Raw genomic sequence first — 16337 nt, 5'->3', positions numbered from 1 at the left:
TGGAGAATTGCCCGAGCGCGGGCAGGTTCCGCGGGGGCGTGACCCAGGCAGGGCGGTGCGCCAGGTGGGGGGCGCAAGCTGGGTCTCCTCACCTAACTGTGCTGAGATGGTTTTCAGGGTGGCCAAAGAGCTGCTAGGCTGTGGGCTTCGCGCCTCTGGTTCCTTCTTCCCCGGGCAGGTGCGGGCACGTTGAGCTAGGTGGACTGGAGTTAGACCGGGCTGGGAAGGCAGGTGCGTGGGTAGACTGAGATAACAGGCCAGGCTGGCGGCTGGGCGCTGACCTCTGGCTACAGGTCCCTACCCTAGGGCAGTCCCTGCCAGGTGACAGGTCTGGGAGATGTCACGGAGGTTGAGGCTAGAAAGGGCTGCAGGACTCTGGCGCGCTCTCTGCTGCCCCTCTCCTAACCCCCTTGCTCTCATGCACTTCAAGGGCACCTGGGGGGAGGTGAGTGCAACTCAGTTCCCTTTGTCTCATCTATTGAGCGTCCCGCCCCGCCACCCCCTCCTGCGCCAGGTGTCTCTGCTCAGCCGCCGCCTCCCAGCCCAGCTGCTCTGGGCTTCCGGAGAGCAAATAAACAGAGTCCGGGGTAGGGCTGCTCCCACACCACGAGAACCTTGTTGGAGTGGGCTGTGCTCAGGGAGGGCAGAACCCAGGGATGGGGACCTGCGGGCATCACAGGGCTGCAGAGGCGACTCCAGAACGAGTGGCAGACTGCCTAAACCCTGCTTCCCACCAGTGTGTGTAGGATAAGCATTTACTGAACCCTTGTGAGCCCGGCAGGCGCGCTAGACTCTTGGAGATGGAACAGTCTACAGGACAGAGGTTCCTGCCTTCAGGGAGCTTGTCTGCTGTAGGCAGCTAGCATACTCTGCCTCCTGCTGGGGCCAGGGGAGCCAGCCAGCCCCAAGTTGCACCCCACGTGGGCTCAGGGTTGGCTGAGGCTGCCCAGTGAAGACTTGTATCCTTGATGGCCCTGCTTTTGCAGGCGTGCACTGTCTGTGGCAAACTTGAATGGCACCACAGGGAGCATGGTCCCTGTGGCCCTGTGGAAGTGTTTGCTCACAGCTCATCAGAGTTCTAGCTGGCAAGAGGCAAGGGCTGTGAGATTAGATTCAAATTCTGAAGACAGTGAGTGATTTCTAGGGACTGGACACTGCGCTAAATGTTTCACTTATATTATCTCATGCAGTCCTCACAACAAACCTGGGATGTTGTGATTTTCCTCATCCATCACGTTAAGGATGAGGAAACTGAAGCTCAGAGAAGTTAAGCAACTTCCTCACAGTCACACAGCTAGAAAGTGGCAGAGCTGGGAATAGAGCCCACCTCTGTTTGACCAGAGCCTTACCACTCTGTTCTGCTGGGTGTCATATATTGAAAACAACACCAGATAGTTACAGGCCCATCTATATGCTGTCTATTCTTTTATGTGAAATTTTATGTGAAGGGTTTGCAAACCTCTAGTGTCATGAAAAGAATATGAAGCCGTAATGCTGGAAATTATATACTATTGGACAAGTTGATTGACTTTCCTGAGCCTGTTTCTACCTCTTGGGATAATGTGCCTTACTTGGGAACCTCCTAATGCTGAGCTTTCTAGAGAAGTGCCCACACTGGACCTTCTCCAGTAAACACTGTGCCAGTCCCACTATGGGTATTGCTGTGCTGGGGGATTTGGCCTCTTGGCAGCAGGGGTCCGAGTGCTTCTGTTTTTGGACATAGTAGGTGTGGGATCCTCCTAAGTGGAGCTGGTCCTCCCTCCCAGTTCAGGCCAGCTCCTTCGAGATAAGACAGCCATGGGACCCCTTCTGCACAGGAGCTATTGTGGAATCTTGGCAACCTCAAGGATCACCCAATCCAGCCCACTTGAGTTACAGGTAGAAGATCTGAGAAGCAGAGATCGGATTACCAGCGAATCATTGGAGGGAGTGGGACTAGAACCCAAGTCCCCAGCCCAAGTTCAAGCTCTTCCCCTCTCCAGGTTATGACTCCAAATGGGGCTGTGACCCAGAAAACTCTATGCCAGCCATCTCTGCCTGCCTGTTTCTTTGCTGTTGCCTAGTTTCCATGGGGCTCAGGTGTCTCCTGTTGGCTGATAGGCTGGCCTTGGCCCTTGGCCGCCAAGGGCCCTGCTTATCCTGGCACTCTAGGCCTGGGATGATGCAGACAGACTTCCTCAGCCTCCCCTTCCTCTGCCTGGAAGCACTCAGTCCCTTGTGTGATCTCTAGGGCTTGGTCTGAGCTGCGTGTGTGTGTCTGTTTGTGTGCGCTCGCACATGGGCCAAATTGGGAGGCAGAGGTGAGGAATGCCAGGGCCACCTCTTGTTTCTGTCCAAGCCTTTCTCAGGGTCTCTGCCTGGGCCAGCCCTGGAGAGGTGGGGAACTGGTCAGGAGGCGGGGCCTTCTGCTGGCAGGCGCCGCAGTGGACAGCTGTGCTGTGTCGGTGCCTCTAGCCTCGCTCTGTACAGTGTCAGGGCCTGGAGCCAGACAGCCCCATTATTTAGTTGCTGGGACTGCTGGGAGGTGGGGAGGCTAGACTGGGGGAGTGTGGGCTGAAGGGAGAGATACAGGGTGCCTAGGGCTCACTGGCCCTGTGCCCCTTAAAGTCAGGCCCAGGATTAAGATGGAATTGGGAGCAGAGCCCAGTAGTGTGGGGCCGGCTGGCAGTAACATCCCTGCAGGGCCCTGAGGTGGCACGTCGAGCAGCAGGTGCTAGCTGGGACACACCCATGCGCCCACATGGCCTCGGGGAGGGAGGCTATGTCTTCTCCTCTACCAGACCTCAAGGTCCCCTCTCTCTGTGCCCTGCATTCTTTCTGCTCTTTGTTTCCATCTTTGCTCCTGGCCTCCCTGCCTCTGTGCTCAGCCAGCCTGCCTGTGCCCCGTCCTTTCCCCATACCTCCCTGCCTTTGTCTCCTGCCCATCTGCCTTCCTGGTGGCTTTGCTGTTACCTGCCTGGCTGACTCTCTATCCCTTTGGTCTTTATCTCCTTCCCCCTTGTGTCTGTCTCTCTTCCTTCCTTACTTCGGCATCTCCGAGCCTTCCTTCTTGCCTCTTTCCCTCTCTCTTGGTGTCCCCTGCCCCTCTGGGCCTCTTTCTCAAAGGCTCTGTCTGGCTCCCCATACCTCCAACTGTCCTGGCCTGGCTCCATGTCCCCATGTCCCCGGGAGCCTGTGCGTGGGTGGGGATGGGGGTGTCTCTGGAGAAGAGTCTATTGGCTTCTCCACTCCAGCTGCAGACTGGTTGCCATGGTAACAGGGTCAGAGGGCCCCCACTGCAACAGCTGACGGCTGCGACTGGGGGGAGGGGTGGGGACCTGCCATCCAGGCCTGTTCCTCAGTGCTATGCCCCCAGGGCCCCAGAGGTGGCCCCACACCCCCTGGGCTACTGTCCTGGTCCTCAGATCTAGCCTCCCAGGTGCTCTTGTAGGCACTGCTGGTACCAGCCTCACCCCTCTGGGCCTCCCACCCTCTTCCACCCAGGTGTCTCTCCCGGCTTCTTCCTCACCTTCCCCATCTCTCCCTGGTCCCTTAAATCAGTCACCCTGCTGCCATACTTTTCCTTTTCCTTCATGGCTAACCTCTCCCTAGCTCAGACAGTCACTCCCCCGTACTCTTAGGGTCCCCATCAGTATGGGCTGGTGATAGAAACAGCTTTTCCTGAAAGTGGGAAGCCTTGAAGTTGGGAAGGCAGATGGGACAGAGGTTGGTGTCTGGGTGGATTTTGTCTCCATGAGATGGGAAGCAGAACAGGGTAATCCCAGGAGGAACCGAGCTTAAGCACGGGCACACTTTTCTTGTGGGGCTGAAGTGCTCCCTTCATCTCAGAGCCAGGGGTGTCCCTATCCTTCTGGTCAGAGCCTGGTGAGATCATCTGTGGCGCTGCCAGGTGCAGGTGCAGGGGTCCAAGGGCCCATCAGGGGCCCTGCCTCTGAACCAGCTGCCTCCCTCACGCAGCACTTTCTCTTCTCCAGCTAGATCAGAGGCCTGCAGGAGGCTTGGAGGGGCTGGGGGTTGGGTTATTCTTGAGCCAGACACAGCTGCCCTGGTCTGCTGGTGGGGGAAACTTCCCAACCCAGACCCACCCCAGGGGTGAGGCAGGCATGATACGATTGAAGGGTGCTGTCTACTCCTCAGCCTACCCTGGGGTCTGGAGAGTGTCGGGAGGGTGGCTCCTTGGTGTTGTGTCTTCTGTAGCCCCCAGAGAGGAGCTATGTAAATATTTGTGCAGAGCTGTCTGGGATGGGAGCAGTTTGATGGTGGCCTTGGGCTTGAGTGGGGGGGGGCATGGGGCAGCAGAAGGGTGTGAGATGGGGTGAGACTGAGCTTCTTTTCTGCCCAGAGGTGGCTTCCTGTGTGTGCGTGCGTGTGTGTGTGTGTGTCTGTGTGTGTGTGTGGTGTGATTTGAAAGATTCCAAGAAAGCCCTTAATGCCCAAACATTTTCCCTGAGGGTTCCTGAAGTGCCCCCTTAGAGAACTTCTCACTTGGGTTGAGAATGATCCTTTTTCTTGAAAAACACTCATTGTGCCCCTCTCAGTGTACTGTATACTGGCAGAAAGTATTTAGTCCTTTGGTGTGAGGGAGTTTAACAGAACTTTTCTCCCTGATGTGGGGAGGACATGGGAATCAGGGCCTGAAGAGGAGGGGTGGAGGGACACTGGGGCAGCAAGGAGTGTGGGAGGGTCTCTGGTAAGCTGCTCTTCCCCCTCTGTGTGAACTGTGCTTGGCCTCAGATGAACCCCTTTCTTTTTTGTCACTTGTATACCAGACTAGAAGCACCTTAAGGGCCAGTCAGCATCTTCCTCTTGGTTCACTGTCTCCTTTGGTCACAATGCTGGATGAGGTTGCCATGGCCATCTTCCCTCATTAGGTCATAAGCTGCACGAGGGCAGAGGCGATCTGTCTGCTTTGTTCTCTGTTGTGCCTATGTGCTTAGTGCACACTGGAAGCTCAGCACTTGTTTGTTGAATGAATGAATGAAAACAGCAGTATGCTGTGTTGCAGAAGCCTTTCTTGGCAGTTCAGGTGACTTGGGAGCAATTTCTGGCTCAGTTATTCAGACTTGCTGTGTGATCTTGGGCAAATCACTTCCCATTTCTGGGCCTCCATCTCCAACTCTGTGAAAGGCCTTAGACTCATAGAATGCCAGGACTGGGAGAGGTCCCAGAGGATGGGTGGGTCGTCAGCACCAGAAGAAGGTGGGACCAGGCAGAGGTGGCCTGAGGTGGACTCCTGAGAGAGCTGAGGGAGTCGTCCAACCCTGCTATGTGTGGAGGACGTGGGGGGCTGCAGGGAAGGCACCTGGGGGCTCACAGCGTCCTCACCCTCAGAAGTGGACTGAGGTGGACGAAGCTGGGGAACAAAATTTCAGAGCTGCTGTAGAGAACAGAGCTGGGGTCAGGGTGATGGCAGCTACTTGGCGGCACACACAGATACACTCATCGTTTTGGCTGCACCTTACAGTTTGCAAACTGGGGATGCATGCTTTATCGCAGGTGGTTCTCATGGTCCTCTGAAAGGTAAGGTAGGATTCCTCTTTGTCATTTTATGAAAGGGAAATTCTCACTTAGTAAGGCTAAGGCACTTGCCCAAGTTTACCCAGCTGGCTGGTGTCTGAGTGGGAACTCGAGCCCAGCTGTCTCTTTCCAACCTAGAACCTTGCCCAGCATGGAACGCCACTGCATGGGCTGTCTTATCCCAGCACGCCCTTTTGCAGTGATGGGCTCAGGGCCGCAGAAAACTTGAATTTTAGCTTGAGTCTGAGAGCCTCAGTTCCTTGTTTGCTAAGTGGGATCATAGCACCTGTCCCCTAAACCCTGTGGTGTGTGAGGGTGTTCCGGGAATAAGATGGCCGTCTCCCACCAAGCAGCATGCAAGGCCAGGGGTCATTCTGCTTGCCATTAAGCAGGGCGTCACCCTTGTGGTCACAGGTCCTGGCCAGTGCTGTTGGGACTGTGGGAAGTGAGCCCCTGCTCCTGTTATGCACTCCACCCCGTCCCACCGTGCACCCTGCTCAGCACCCCTGCTGCCTCTCCTCCTCACTCCCCAGGCTTCTGCTGGTCCCAGCTCCTGCCTCTCCCCCAAATAATTGAAACCGCAGCATCTGTGTTGTTTTTTCTTTTCTCTTTCATTATATTTTTTTCCTTTTCCCTTTTATCTCACTCCCCAGGCTCATTACCCTCCCCATAGGCAACTGTTCAAATGTACTTACTGTGAATGTGTTACTTGCATATGTTCTTGCAAATGTGTATTTTGTCTGGATGTATGCATATAGATTTAATTTATGCAAATGATACTGTGCTATATGTTGTATTTTGGTGTTCGCTTTTCTTACTCAGGAATATGCTTTAAGTCCAACTGGGCTGCTATTTGACATCTGGTGTGTAGCTGAGTATTCTGTGGTCTGTATCCAACATGTTTTACCTGCCCACTCTTCCAGGGAGGGCCCCCAGGTTGTCTCCAACTCCCTGCCACTATAAATGATGCTGTTGTGAACATTCTCAGACATTGTCCCTTCCTGACTTGTGTGAGGATGTCTGTGAGATACATGCTCAGGAATAGATGTGCTGGTTCACAGAATATGTGGACACTTAGCTAAGTACTGCCAGACTATGTACCCCAATGGCTATGTCCATCATCACCCCCTAAGCAAAGCATGAGATTTCTATACCCCGATATTTCCCATACTTGACATTATTGACTTTTCTAATTTTTGCCATTCTAATAGGTGAAAGTGATTTCTTGTTACTTTAATAAGATTTCTTTAATTTCTATTGAGTCTGAGTATCTCTTGGCTTGATTGTCTTCTGGGTTTACTTTCCTTTGAATTGCCTGCTTATGTCCTTTGCTCATTTTTTCTTTTGATGTGGCTGTCTTTTGTGCATGTTGATTTGCAGGAGTTGTTTATGTACTCTAGAAATATAAATGCATGTAGTTAAGTATTCAATATATTCTAGATTTTAATTCCTTGTTGAATTGAGGTATTACAAATATCTTTTCCTAGAAAAGTTATTTATCCAACATAGATACTTAATTTTATTTTTTTTTAATTTATTTTTTATTTTTTTTTTTGAGTTGGAGTCTCACTCTGTCGCCCAGACTGGAGTGCAGTGGCTGCTCCCGGTCACTGCAGCCTCGACCTTCTGGGCTCCGGTGATCCTTCTGCCTCAGCCTTCCAAGTGGCTGGAACTACAGGCGCGCGCTACCACACCCGGCTAAGTTTTGATTTATTGTAGAGATGAGGTCTCGCCAAGTTGCCTAGGCGAGTCTGGAAACCACGAGTTCAGGCAATCCACTCACCTCAGCCTCCCAAAGCGTGGGATTATAGGCTGAGCCACCGAACCCGGCTTGATTCTTAATTTTAATACAAATAAATTCACTGATTTTTTTTTTTAACTTTTGTTGTGCTTTTGAAGGTCTGTGGAAGAAATTCGTCACCATCCTGAGGCCGCAAAGATCTATGTTTTCTTCTGTTAGCTTAATTGTTTTTTCTTTCTCAGTTGGGTCTCTGATCCATCCTGAGCCTACCTTGTATGCGGTGTCAAGTAGGGATCAAGTTTTATTTTTTTCCATGTAATGCGCCAACTTTCCCAACACATCTAGTAAACAATCTGTTCTTTTCCACTGATTTGTGGGACTGCCTATATCATAGATTAGTCTCCCACATAGTCACAGGTCTGTCTCTGAGCTCTCTGTTCTGTTCCAAATATTTATTTTTCTGCTCTTTTTTAAAAGCCAGATTAAAAAAACCCATAACATTCAGTGTGTCTTAGTATCTGGTGAGGCAAACTCTCTCCCTTGATTCTTATTTTTAAAGGCTGAAATAGCTATTTGTGGATTTTATATACTTTAGAGATAGTTTATTGAATTCCTCAAAAGGAAACACCCATTAGATTCTTGACTGGAATTAGTTTGAAGCTATAGATTAGTTTGGACAGAACTGGCATTTTTATAATATTTGTCCCAGTTAAGAACCTGGACTGTCTTTCCATTGCCAGATCGTTTCTGTATTTTTTATTATAATTTGGTGATTTTTTTCTTCCCATAAAGGTCTTGTGCATTCTTCATCAATTCCTAGGTACTTTATAGTTTTTGTTGCTATTGTAAAAGATATCTTGTTTTTGACTATATTTTCTAGTTGCTTTATTGCTAGTATAGAGAAATGCTATATATATCTTGTATCTGGCAACCTTGCTGAACTCTCTTATTAGTTCTAATTGTTTATCTCTTGATTTTTTTTTTTCTCTTTAGGGAGATGACCCTATCATCTGCAAATAATGGTTTTCACTGTTTATGTTTGGGTCCTTGTCATATGTTTTGATGCTTGAATGTCCTATTCGGCTTTCAAGAAGTTTTCATTGGTACATGGGCTTTCACATTTGTTTATTGGTGCTTCACTGTGGATGGGCAAGTCAGGGAGGAATTATAACTCTTGGTTGAAGCTGTGGCCCACTCAGTGACCCGTGGCAGAGCTGGAATTGGGACAGGGTTTTATCAAGGCCTCCCCAGGTCTCCTAGGTATGCTGGGAGCCAAGATAGAGCACAGTTTTAGAAGCTTACAGAGCACTAGAGGAGGGCAGGAACCCCGAGAGTGTCTCTTGCCAGACAGTGGCAGCTGGGTCTGCCTTTACTGCCCTGCGGCCGTCTTTACTGCCCTGCGGTCCTGCCCTGTGGGCCACAGCAAAGGGGGGCTTAAGGAGGGGTCTGAGGCACAGAAATATCACACCTGGTTCCTGCTTTCACCTTCCCTCCCCCTGGGTTCCTTGTGGTCAGCCTCTGTATTCCGAGGTAATGGTTGACCAGATTGGATGTTGCTTCAGCAAAAGACATCTCAGTTCCCATGGTGGCTCAGCCCGCTGCCCAGACTTGGGATAGAAGGCACTATGGGTTTGAAATGGGCAAATTCTGTTGCGAAAGGGTGGTCCATACCCTGCATCTAGAAGGGAAGGGGTGGGAACATGGCCTGTCCAGACCTGCCATGACTTCAGGTCACCACTCTGGAGTCAGCCATCAGTCCTTCCATAACTGCCAGCCCTGCCCTGGCCTCAGGGCACTGACTCTCACGGGAGGAAGTTCAGCCCAGAAGCCTCTGGGCAATGACTTTCTAGATGAGGTGCCTCATTTTAGAAGAGCTCTCAGAGAGAAGCAACCTTCCGGGCCAGATGGAGCAGTCAAGAAAATCTTCATAGAAAAGGGCCTAGAAGGATGGGGAGGAGTTGGAGGAATGAGGTGTGGGGGCTGTGGGGAACAGGAGGGACACTGAGGCCAGCCTGCAGGGGGCTGTGGAGAGCAGCTTTCCAGTATCAGCATGCCCTTGTTTCACCTTCCCAGGGCTTCTCAGCAGTGGGGGGAGAGATCGAGTGGCATCCAGCAGACTAGCAGCAGAACTAGACCCTGGCCCTGGAGCTCTGCTAGACAGAGCTCTTCTCTCAAAGCGTCTGTGGCAGCCCTGGGCAGAGATGGCTTGGGCATGCCACATGCAGTGGGTTTGGGTGGGGGTCTGGATGACTGCAAGGCCCCTGAGGACCGGCATATGACCCCATAGATCACCAGCGGGGGTCTCAGGCTGGAAGGGCTGGTGGAGGGGTCTGGAGAGACTGCTTCTGTTGGAGTCAGGACCTGGCTTGTGGCCCCTCAACCCTGCCCTGCAGTGCGTGTTCCCAGGAACTCTGCATTTCTCAGCTCTTGGAGTCACGAGCATGGGATTGGTGTATCTCTTACACACACACACACACACACACACACACACACACACACACACACACACACACACAGACACACACACTCACTCTCATTCACTGGCTGGCCTTTCAGGCTCCCTGACACTGTACCCTGGGCCTGCAATGTCCCTGGTCTTCCCTAGGCCCCTGGCTACCCATGAGAGCTATGTTAGCGACACGGTGGCCCCCGGCCAGGAGTGGCTCCCGCTGCATCTTCCTGTCGCCGCCACCAGGCTAAATATAACCTGACACTGCACAGCCCTGGGCTGCTGCTCCAGAGACAGCCTCTCTGCCTGGGGGCGGACAGGCCGACTGGAGCCCCAGCCTCCTGCCCTCAACGTGACTTTGGGCCTGTTCCGGGCACAGCTCCTCCTGCTCAGACTGAGGTGACCAGGGAGAGGATGGCTGCCTCCCGGAGGTCACCTTCCCTGCAGGGACCCGGCACCCCGCCTTGTTAGAGCTCTGGATGCTTCCACAAGGCCATCTGTCATCTCATCTGGCACCGAGGGCAGGAATCACTTGTCCCCGCAAAACCCACAGGGAGTCTCAGAGAGGTGGGTGACCTGCCCACAGCCACAGCAAACGAGAAAGACAGCCCCAGTCTCCTGATGGCTGGGACAGAGCAGCTCAGTTCTCCAGGGTTCCTCTACCTGTCTGGTTTGTTCTCTGTTCTTCCATCTTGCCCTGTGCACTGAATTGCGGTCCTGATGAATACGTTGTTCAATGAGGGCAGGCCTGTCTTGCTGGTCGTGTTGGCTCAAATGCTTCCCATGCACGTATGTGCTCAATGATTTTCATGGGCTGATGAAGAGCCACCTAATTTACAGATGAGCACACAGAGACTCTGGCCAAGGAACTTGCCCAAAGCCACTTGAGGCCATCTGCAGCCTCTTCTTCCCCGTCTGTGCTTCCATGAGAGATGAGGCCTGCCCCTTCTAAAACCAAGGGTGACTCCTGCCTGGGGCCTGGCCTAGGCCAGCCGTGCCCAGAGGTGGGAAATTGGGTGGAAACCTGGCCTCTGGGTGGGTTGAGGTACTGGACAGGGACAATGCCCTCCACCCTAGGTGGATTGCTTGGTGTGGATTGGCACCAAATGAAAGCAAGCCAGGAATGTGTTCTGATGATTGACGGAAACCTATGGGGAATGTGTCCAGGCCAGTTCTTCCCCTCCCCTCCTCAGTGACCTGCATAACCTCTGGAGGCCTGCTGGGTCTGCCTCACCGGGACCCTTAGGGCCAAGGGCATGGCGGAGCCTGTATGGGGATGGTTACTGTCCACAAATGCCTCCCCTTTCCTTGTTTCTATGCCCCCAGGGGCCCAGGAGGCAGGCCTGACCCAGGCCAGGAGAGCCTTCTCACCAAAGCAAGGTATCTTCAGCAGGTGCTGGGGCTAGAAATGGGAGGAGGGGGCGGGGCAGGGTATTTTTGGCATTAACCACATAAGCCTGGTTGACTTGGGGCCTCTCCATTGTTTAGACTCCATCCTTGTCTGCCCTTCTTTCTTCTTGAGTTTATGGAGAGCTTCCTTGAGCCAGGCTCTAAGCTTCACATACATTATGTCATTTCATCCTTACAATTCTGTAGGTGGGTGGGCATGGTCACTTCTGGGTTGCAGATGCACGCTCCAGGGCTCAGGGAGGGCAAGTAACTGTCCCAAAGTCATTCTAACAGTGCTCAGGGGCCACTTGACTCCACAGGCTGTATCCCCTCCCTTTGAGACTGGAAATCCCATACCCTCTTTTCCCTGTTGTCTGTCCTAGATGCCTCCTCCTTCCTGGAGGGCTCCTGGCACCAGCTGCCTAGGGAATGTGGGCCGTGCCTGCCACGGAGTGGCTCTCAGTGGAACTGCAATCTCACCCAGTCCCAGTCACTGGGCCTTCCTGAGGCCGGCCTCTGCCCTGGGGAGCTGGGAGGGTGAGCTGGAGGTGGGTGCCAGGGTAAGCATATACCCTTGCCAGCCCAGGCTTCTTGGGGTGCAGCCTAGACGGCTCTCAACATCTGTTCTCTGCTGGGAAGCTGAGTGAAGGTCAGGGCCCCAACCTCCCGCAAGCTGTAATTCTCTCTGTGCTGATACCCAGTACTGGCCATCCCTGGGTCCTGCCTCTGGCCTGGCTGACCCTTCCTTACCCTCAGGGATCCCCAACCCCGTAATCCCAGTCAGAGATTCGATTGGGTCCAGCTGGCAGGCTTGGCTGAAGAGCTGGGAGCAGGTGATGTGGCAGCTCTCGGGAGACCCAGCCAAGCTGGCAGGGTGGTCAGAGGCAGTACGTCAGAGAGCCCGGGCCCGTTCAGGGCCCCACTTTCCTTACTTACATGTACCCTTGAAAATAGCTGGATCCCTTCCCCCACCCCCACCATCAGGCAGGGCTCCAGTTCACATTTTTAGAATAACCAGGGCTTTGACAGGGTCATTCTGAAAGGAAAAATTTCTTGAATCTTGACAAAGGAAGAGGGTCGGGGGACTGTGTGTGTTTGCATGGGTGTGTGTATGTGTTTGAGGGGTGTGTGTCTAGGCATGGGAAGCAGGCTTATGCTGCAAGATGGTTATACCTGGAGTTTCTGTGGCCCAGGTAGGGGATTTTGAGATGCCAGGGTCTTGGGCTGGGTGGGTTTCAGAATGCAGTTCTGGCCTCTCTTGCTGAGTAGCTTGAATTGAAGTGGGGATGGGGTGCTGGAGTCTCAACTTCATGATTTCTGGGGTCTTGTTTTGGGGACAAAGTCCCCTAAGCCATCCTGAAGGATTGGGGTCATCTTGGCTCCAGACTCTGGACTTCTCTGAGACGAGTTTCCTGGTAAGGAATGAGATTCCAGGGCTTGGATGGCTGGGGTCTCAGGGGGTGGATGCTGGGGTCTCTAGGGCTAAGGTTTCCTGGTCTCTGGCCTCTCCTTAGTCCTAATGAGGCTAGTCCCTATTCAGACCGCCGCCGGCCATCACCATATTAGGGCATAAACTCCAGGCGGACTGTCTGGGTGCCAAATGGTCTCCAACTGGGCCCGGCCCCCTGCAGCTCCCAACACCACAGCTGTGTGTCAGAGGCCAGAGGTCAGGGGACAAGAGAGGTTGCTGGAGGGAGACCCAGACAGAGCCCCTGGTCTCAGGGCCCTCAGGCAGAGCTGTAAGGCCCTAGGATGTGGTGAGTGGAAGGGCTACAGGGTAAGACAAGAATTCATGGCCAGCCCCTCTCCCGGACCAGCCTTCACCTCAGTATCTTCCTATTTAAGCTGTTTTCAGAGGACCTTATAACACAAGATGAATCCTGCAGCTGTCAGAATCACTGATCTACTGTGATCCCTTAGCCCCGTCCTGAGCCTGACCAACATCTCCCAGGAGTCAGGCCCTTCCCACCTGGCCTACTCCCCACCTCCCCAGCATGCAGCCTCTCAGGTCTCTCTGGCAGGCATCAGGTTCCAGGGGTACCACCATCTCCAGATCACTGCTGCCATTACCCCTGCTGTGGATCTGAGATCAGGTGTAAGGGTGAGGGGAGTGTATAGGGAGAAGGGAAACCAGTTGAAGCAGGCTCTGGGAGGTAGAAAGGGGAGGAGAAAGGACAGGGTTGCTAGGGACCAAGGGGAACCAAGTGAGACCTCTCCTCCATCTCTTCTCCATCCCCGCCTCCTCACTGTCAGCATTGCCCCGTCACTGACACCACTGGTCAGCCCTGGCTCCCAGGGTGTGTTATTCTAGGTGCTGGGCCTTTCAGGGAGGACGTCCCTGGGAGGCAGCTAAGACAGGTGAGAAGAAGGGGAGCCATAGAGGAGCAGGAGCAGGATGTTAAGGTACCTTCTTGCTTCATCAAGGACTTCCTGCAAGTGGAGGGTTCTGAGCTGGGCCTTAGGTGGTACTCAGTGCTCAGCCCAAAGGGGTCTCCTTCAGAAATCAGTGTGGTGGTGGGGGGTGTGGGGGCCCATGAACTCACCAGGGAGGGGGCCTGGGTGGATCAGGGACACTCGACCCAGTGGGCTGACCTCACCTGGTAGCAGGGCTTTAGTGGACAGAGAGATACTGGGAGGGAAAAAGTCCAGGACTGGGAGAAAGATGAGGAGAGATGGAGTGGAACGGTCTAGAGGCAGTGATTGATAGATGCTTTTGTGAAAGATCAGTTTTCTTCACTTCTAATATGTCACAGACACTTTTGTGAAATTCAAGAGCGCATGCTTGGATATTGTGGCAAGGCCGAATCGCTGTAAAGATTTTGAGACTTGCTCTCAACATCTGTGCTTATCTTGTTGTAGGCTGACACAGCGGCCGGTACTAACCTAGAGAGAACGGAGCCAGAGAGACAGAAGCTAACAGCTAACCGTCTGCAGTGTGGAGCATATGCCAGACATTGCTCTAAGCACTTAGCATGTGTTGACTTAGTTGATCTTTACGACTCATGAGGAAAGAATTATACATATGTATCACAGCATCACTATGTACCCCATAAACATGTACAATTATATGTGTCAATGTATAAATTGGTTTTTTAAAAAAAGAAAAGAAATATTACTGTTCCCATTTTATAGATAAAGAAAATGGGGCCCAGGGATGTTAAATGATTCAAGAAAAATGCATACATGATTAAGGAGCTGGACTGGGATCTGAACCCAGAGATTCTGGGCTGAAAGTCTGTGGATTAACTACCATACTACACCGTCTTGCGTGAGGGAAAAGCAAGGGGCGTTGATGATGGGGAAAATGAGCTGAAAAGATGGAGGAAGAAAGGATCGTGGACAGTATGAGAGAAAACGCACATGGGACAGAGGACTCGAGAAATAAGATAGGCATAGGCAGGGGGGAGCTCTATAGGCAACAGGCAGGAGCAGACAGATTGAGGAAGATGTGCCAGCAGGCAGTCATGTGGCCAGATGAGGGATCGGAAGACCCTGGAGAGGAGGGGTGGTATGTGAGGGCTGTGGGGCAGACAGAAGTGGGTTCTGGGGCCCACACTGGCTGGCTTTCTGATCTGCCTACCAAGGGACGCTGGTGCCACAGTGGCTGTATTCTCCCCACCCCTACTCTGCAGGGAGCTGCTTCCTATGTCTGGTGGATGTGGTGCCCGTGAAGAACGAGGATGGGAATGTCATCATGTTTATCCTCAATTTCGAGGTGGTGATGGAGAAGGACATGGTGGGGTCCCCGGCTCGTGATACCAATCACCGGGGCCCCCCCACCAGCTGGCTGACCTCAGGTAAGTGCAGCCATGCTCTAGGGCTGGTTAAGGAATACGTGGTCTCACTTCCCCGGGGGTTGTGAGCTGCCCAAGGTCAATGCTCTGCAGGAAGGGAGGATGTGGAGAAGGGTCCCTTCGGAGCTGGGGTGTGTATACCTAGAATGTGGCCTGGTTCCATCTGGCCTGAGATGGCCAGACAGTGGTGGAGTGACAGGACCTAGAATCGCAAGTCCTTGGGGCAAGATGGCACCAGTTTTCCTAGCCTCACCTGCATGATTTCCCACCACAACATCCCCTGGGAGTGGTCTTCTCTCCAGCCTTGCTTGAGCAGCCCAGGGATGGGGAACTCACCCGTCCCAGAGGGCCCTAGCCCCCTGGGAGCAGCTCCCTCTGCTCATTAGAAAGCTCTGTCTCATGGAATCAGACTCAGCTCTCTGTGTAGCTTCTGCCTTCTGGTCCTTTTCCCTGAATTGGCCAAGTTCCCTGGTGGCCTTGGTTAATTGAGAGGATTTGAGGGAATGCTTACTCGGCCTGGAGACATGAAGGCCTTGTCTCCATGATGATGCAAAGGCTCTGATTCCCCTTCCTCTCCCAGGATGGCCTCTCGGAGTTTAATTTTAATTTTTCCCTCGGCGTCATGACAGAAGCTTTCACCTCATGATTTCTCAAGCTCTAAACTGACAATGTTAATAACGTCAGCTCTCCCTGTTCTACAGATGCCATCTGCCAGGCAGTAGGGTACATGGCATTATGCAACCCATTTAGGTGCAGGCCCCTCCACTGACTGCGTTACCTGCAGCAAGTTACACAACCCTGTTATGCCTAAATGCCCTTATGTCTGAAATAGGGATAATGGTACACACCAGCAGAGGTGTGAGAATCAGGGATAATTTATGGAGAGTCTGCCCTGAAGTGTGGCTCAATAAATGGCAGTTTATTATGATCAGGAATTTAGATAAGACTGTATTCTACCAGTCTGGGCAACATAATGAGACTCTACAAAAAAATAAAAATACTAACCAGGTGTGGTGGCGTGTGCCTGTAGTCCTAGGCTGTGGTGAGAGGATAACCTGAACCCAGAAGGTCGAGGCTGCAGTGAGCTGTGATCGTGCCACTGCATTCCAGCCTGGCGACAGGGTGAGACCCTGACTTGAAAACAGCAAACAAACAAAACTATTCGAGAATGCTTTTTGAGAACTGAGTTCAAAATACTGTTCGTAGGGGCGGGGTTGGAGTGGTGCCGGCCATGGGGGGTCCCCGTTTTCCTTTGTTCCCGGCCCAGCGCTTGGGGCTCCGGCTCCTAGACCTTCCCGCTCCCCGGCTGCCCGCGGTTGCCACGGCCACGCACCTCCCCTCTCCCGCAGGCCGCGCCAAGACCTTCCGCCTGAAGCTGCCCGCGCTGCTGGCGCTGACAGCCCGGGACTCGACGGTGCGGTCGGGTGGCGCGGGCCGCGGGACCACC

At 53.0% G+C, this 16337-nt stretch overlaps 1 protein-coding gene across 1 annotated transcript in view; it reads left to right on the top strand.

The window, feature by feature from the left end:
- The window catches only part of KCNH2 (potassium voltage-gated channel subfamily H member 2), a 30428-nt gene that overhangs the window by 247 nt on the left and 13844 nt on the right, over positions 1-16337 (top strand). Inside the window, exons 2-3 of the mRNA XM_021706256.1 lie at positions 14729-14893; positions 16240-16332. Coding sequence (XP_021561931.1) covers positions 14729-14893; positions 16240-16332 — 258 coding nt within the window. The remainder of the gene's footprint in view (positions 1-14728; positions 14894-16239; positions 16333-16337) is intronic.

The sequence above is a fragment of the Carlito syrichta genome, unplaced genomic scaffold (assembly GCF_000164805.1).
Source record: "Carlito syrichta isolate Samal-C Ts95f unplaced genomic scaffold, Tarsius_syrichta-2.0.1 Scaffold315400, whole genome shotgun sequence".
Taxonomy (NCBI): domain Eukaryota; kingdom Metazoa; phylum Chordata; class Mammalia; order Primates; family Tarsiidae; genus Carlito; species Carlito syrichta.
This window is presented reverse-complemented; position numbering and strand designations above follow the sequence as displayed.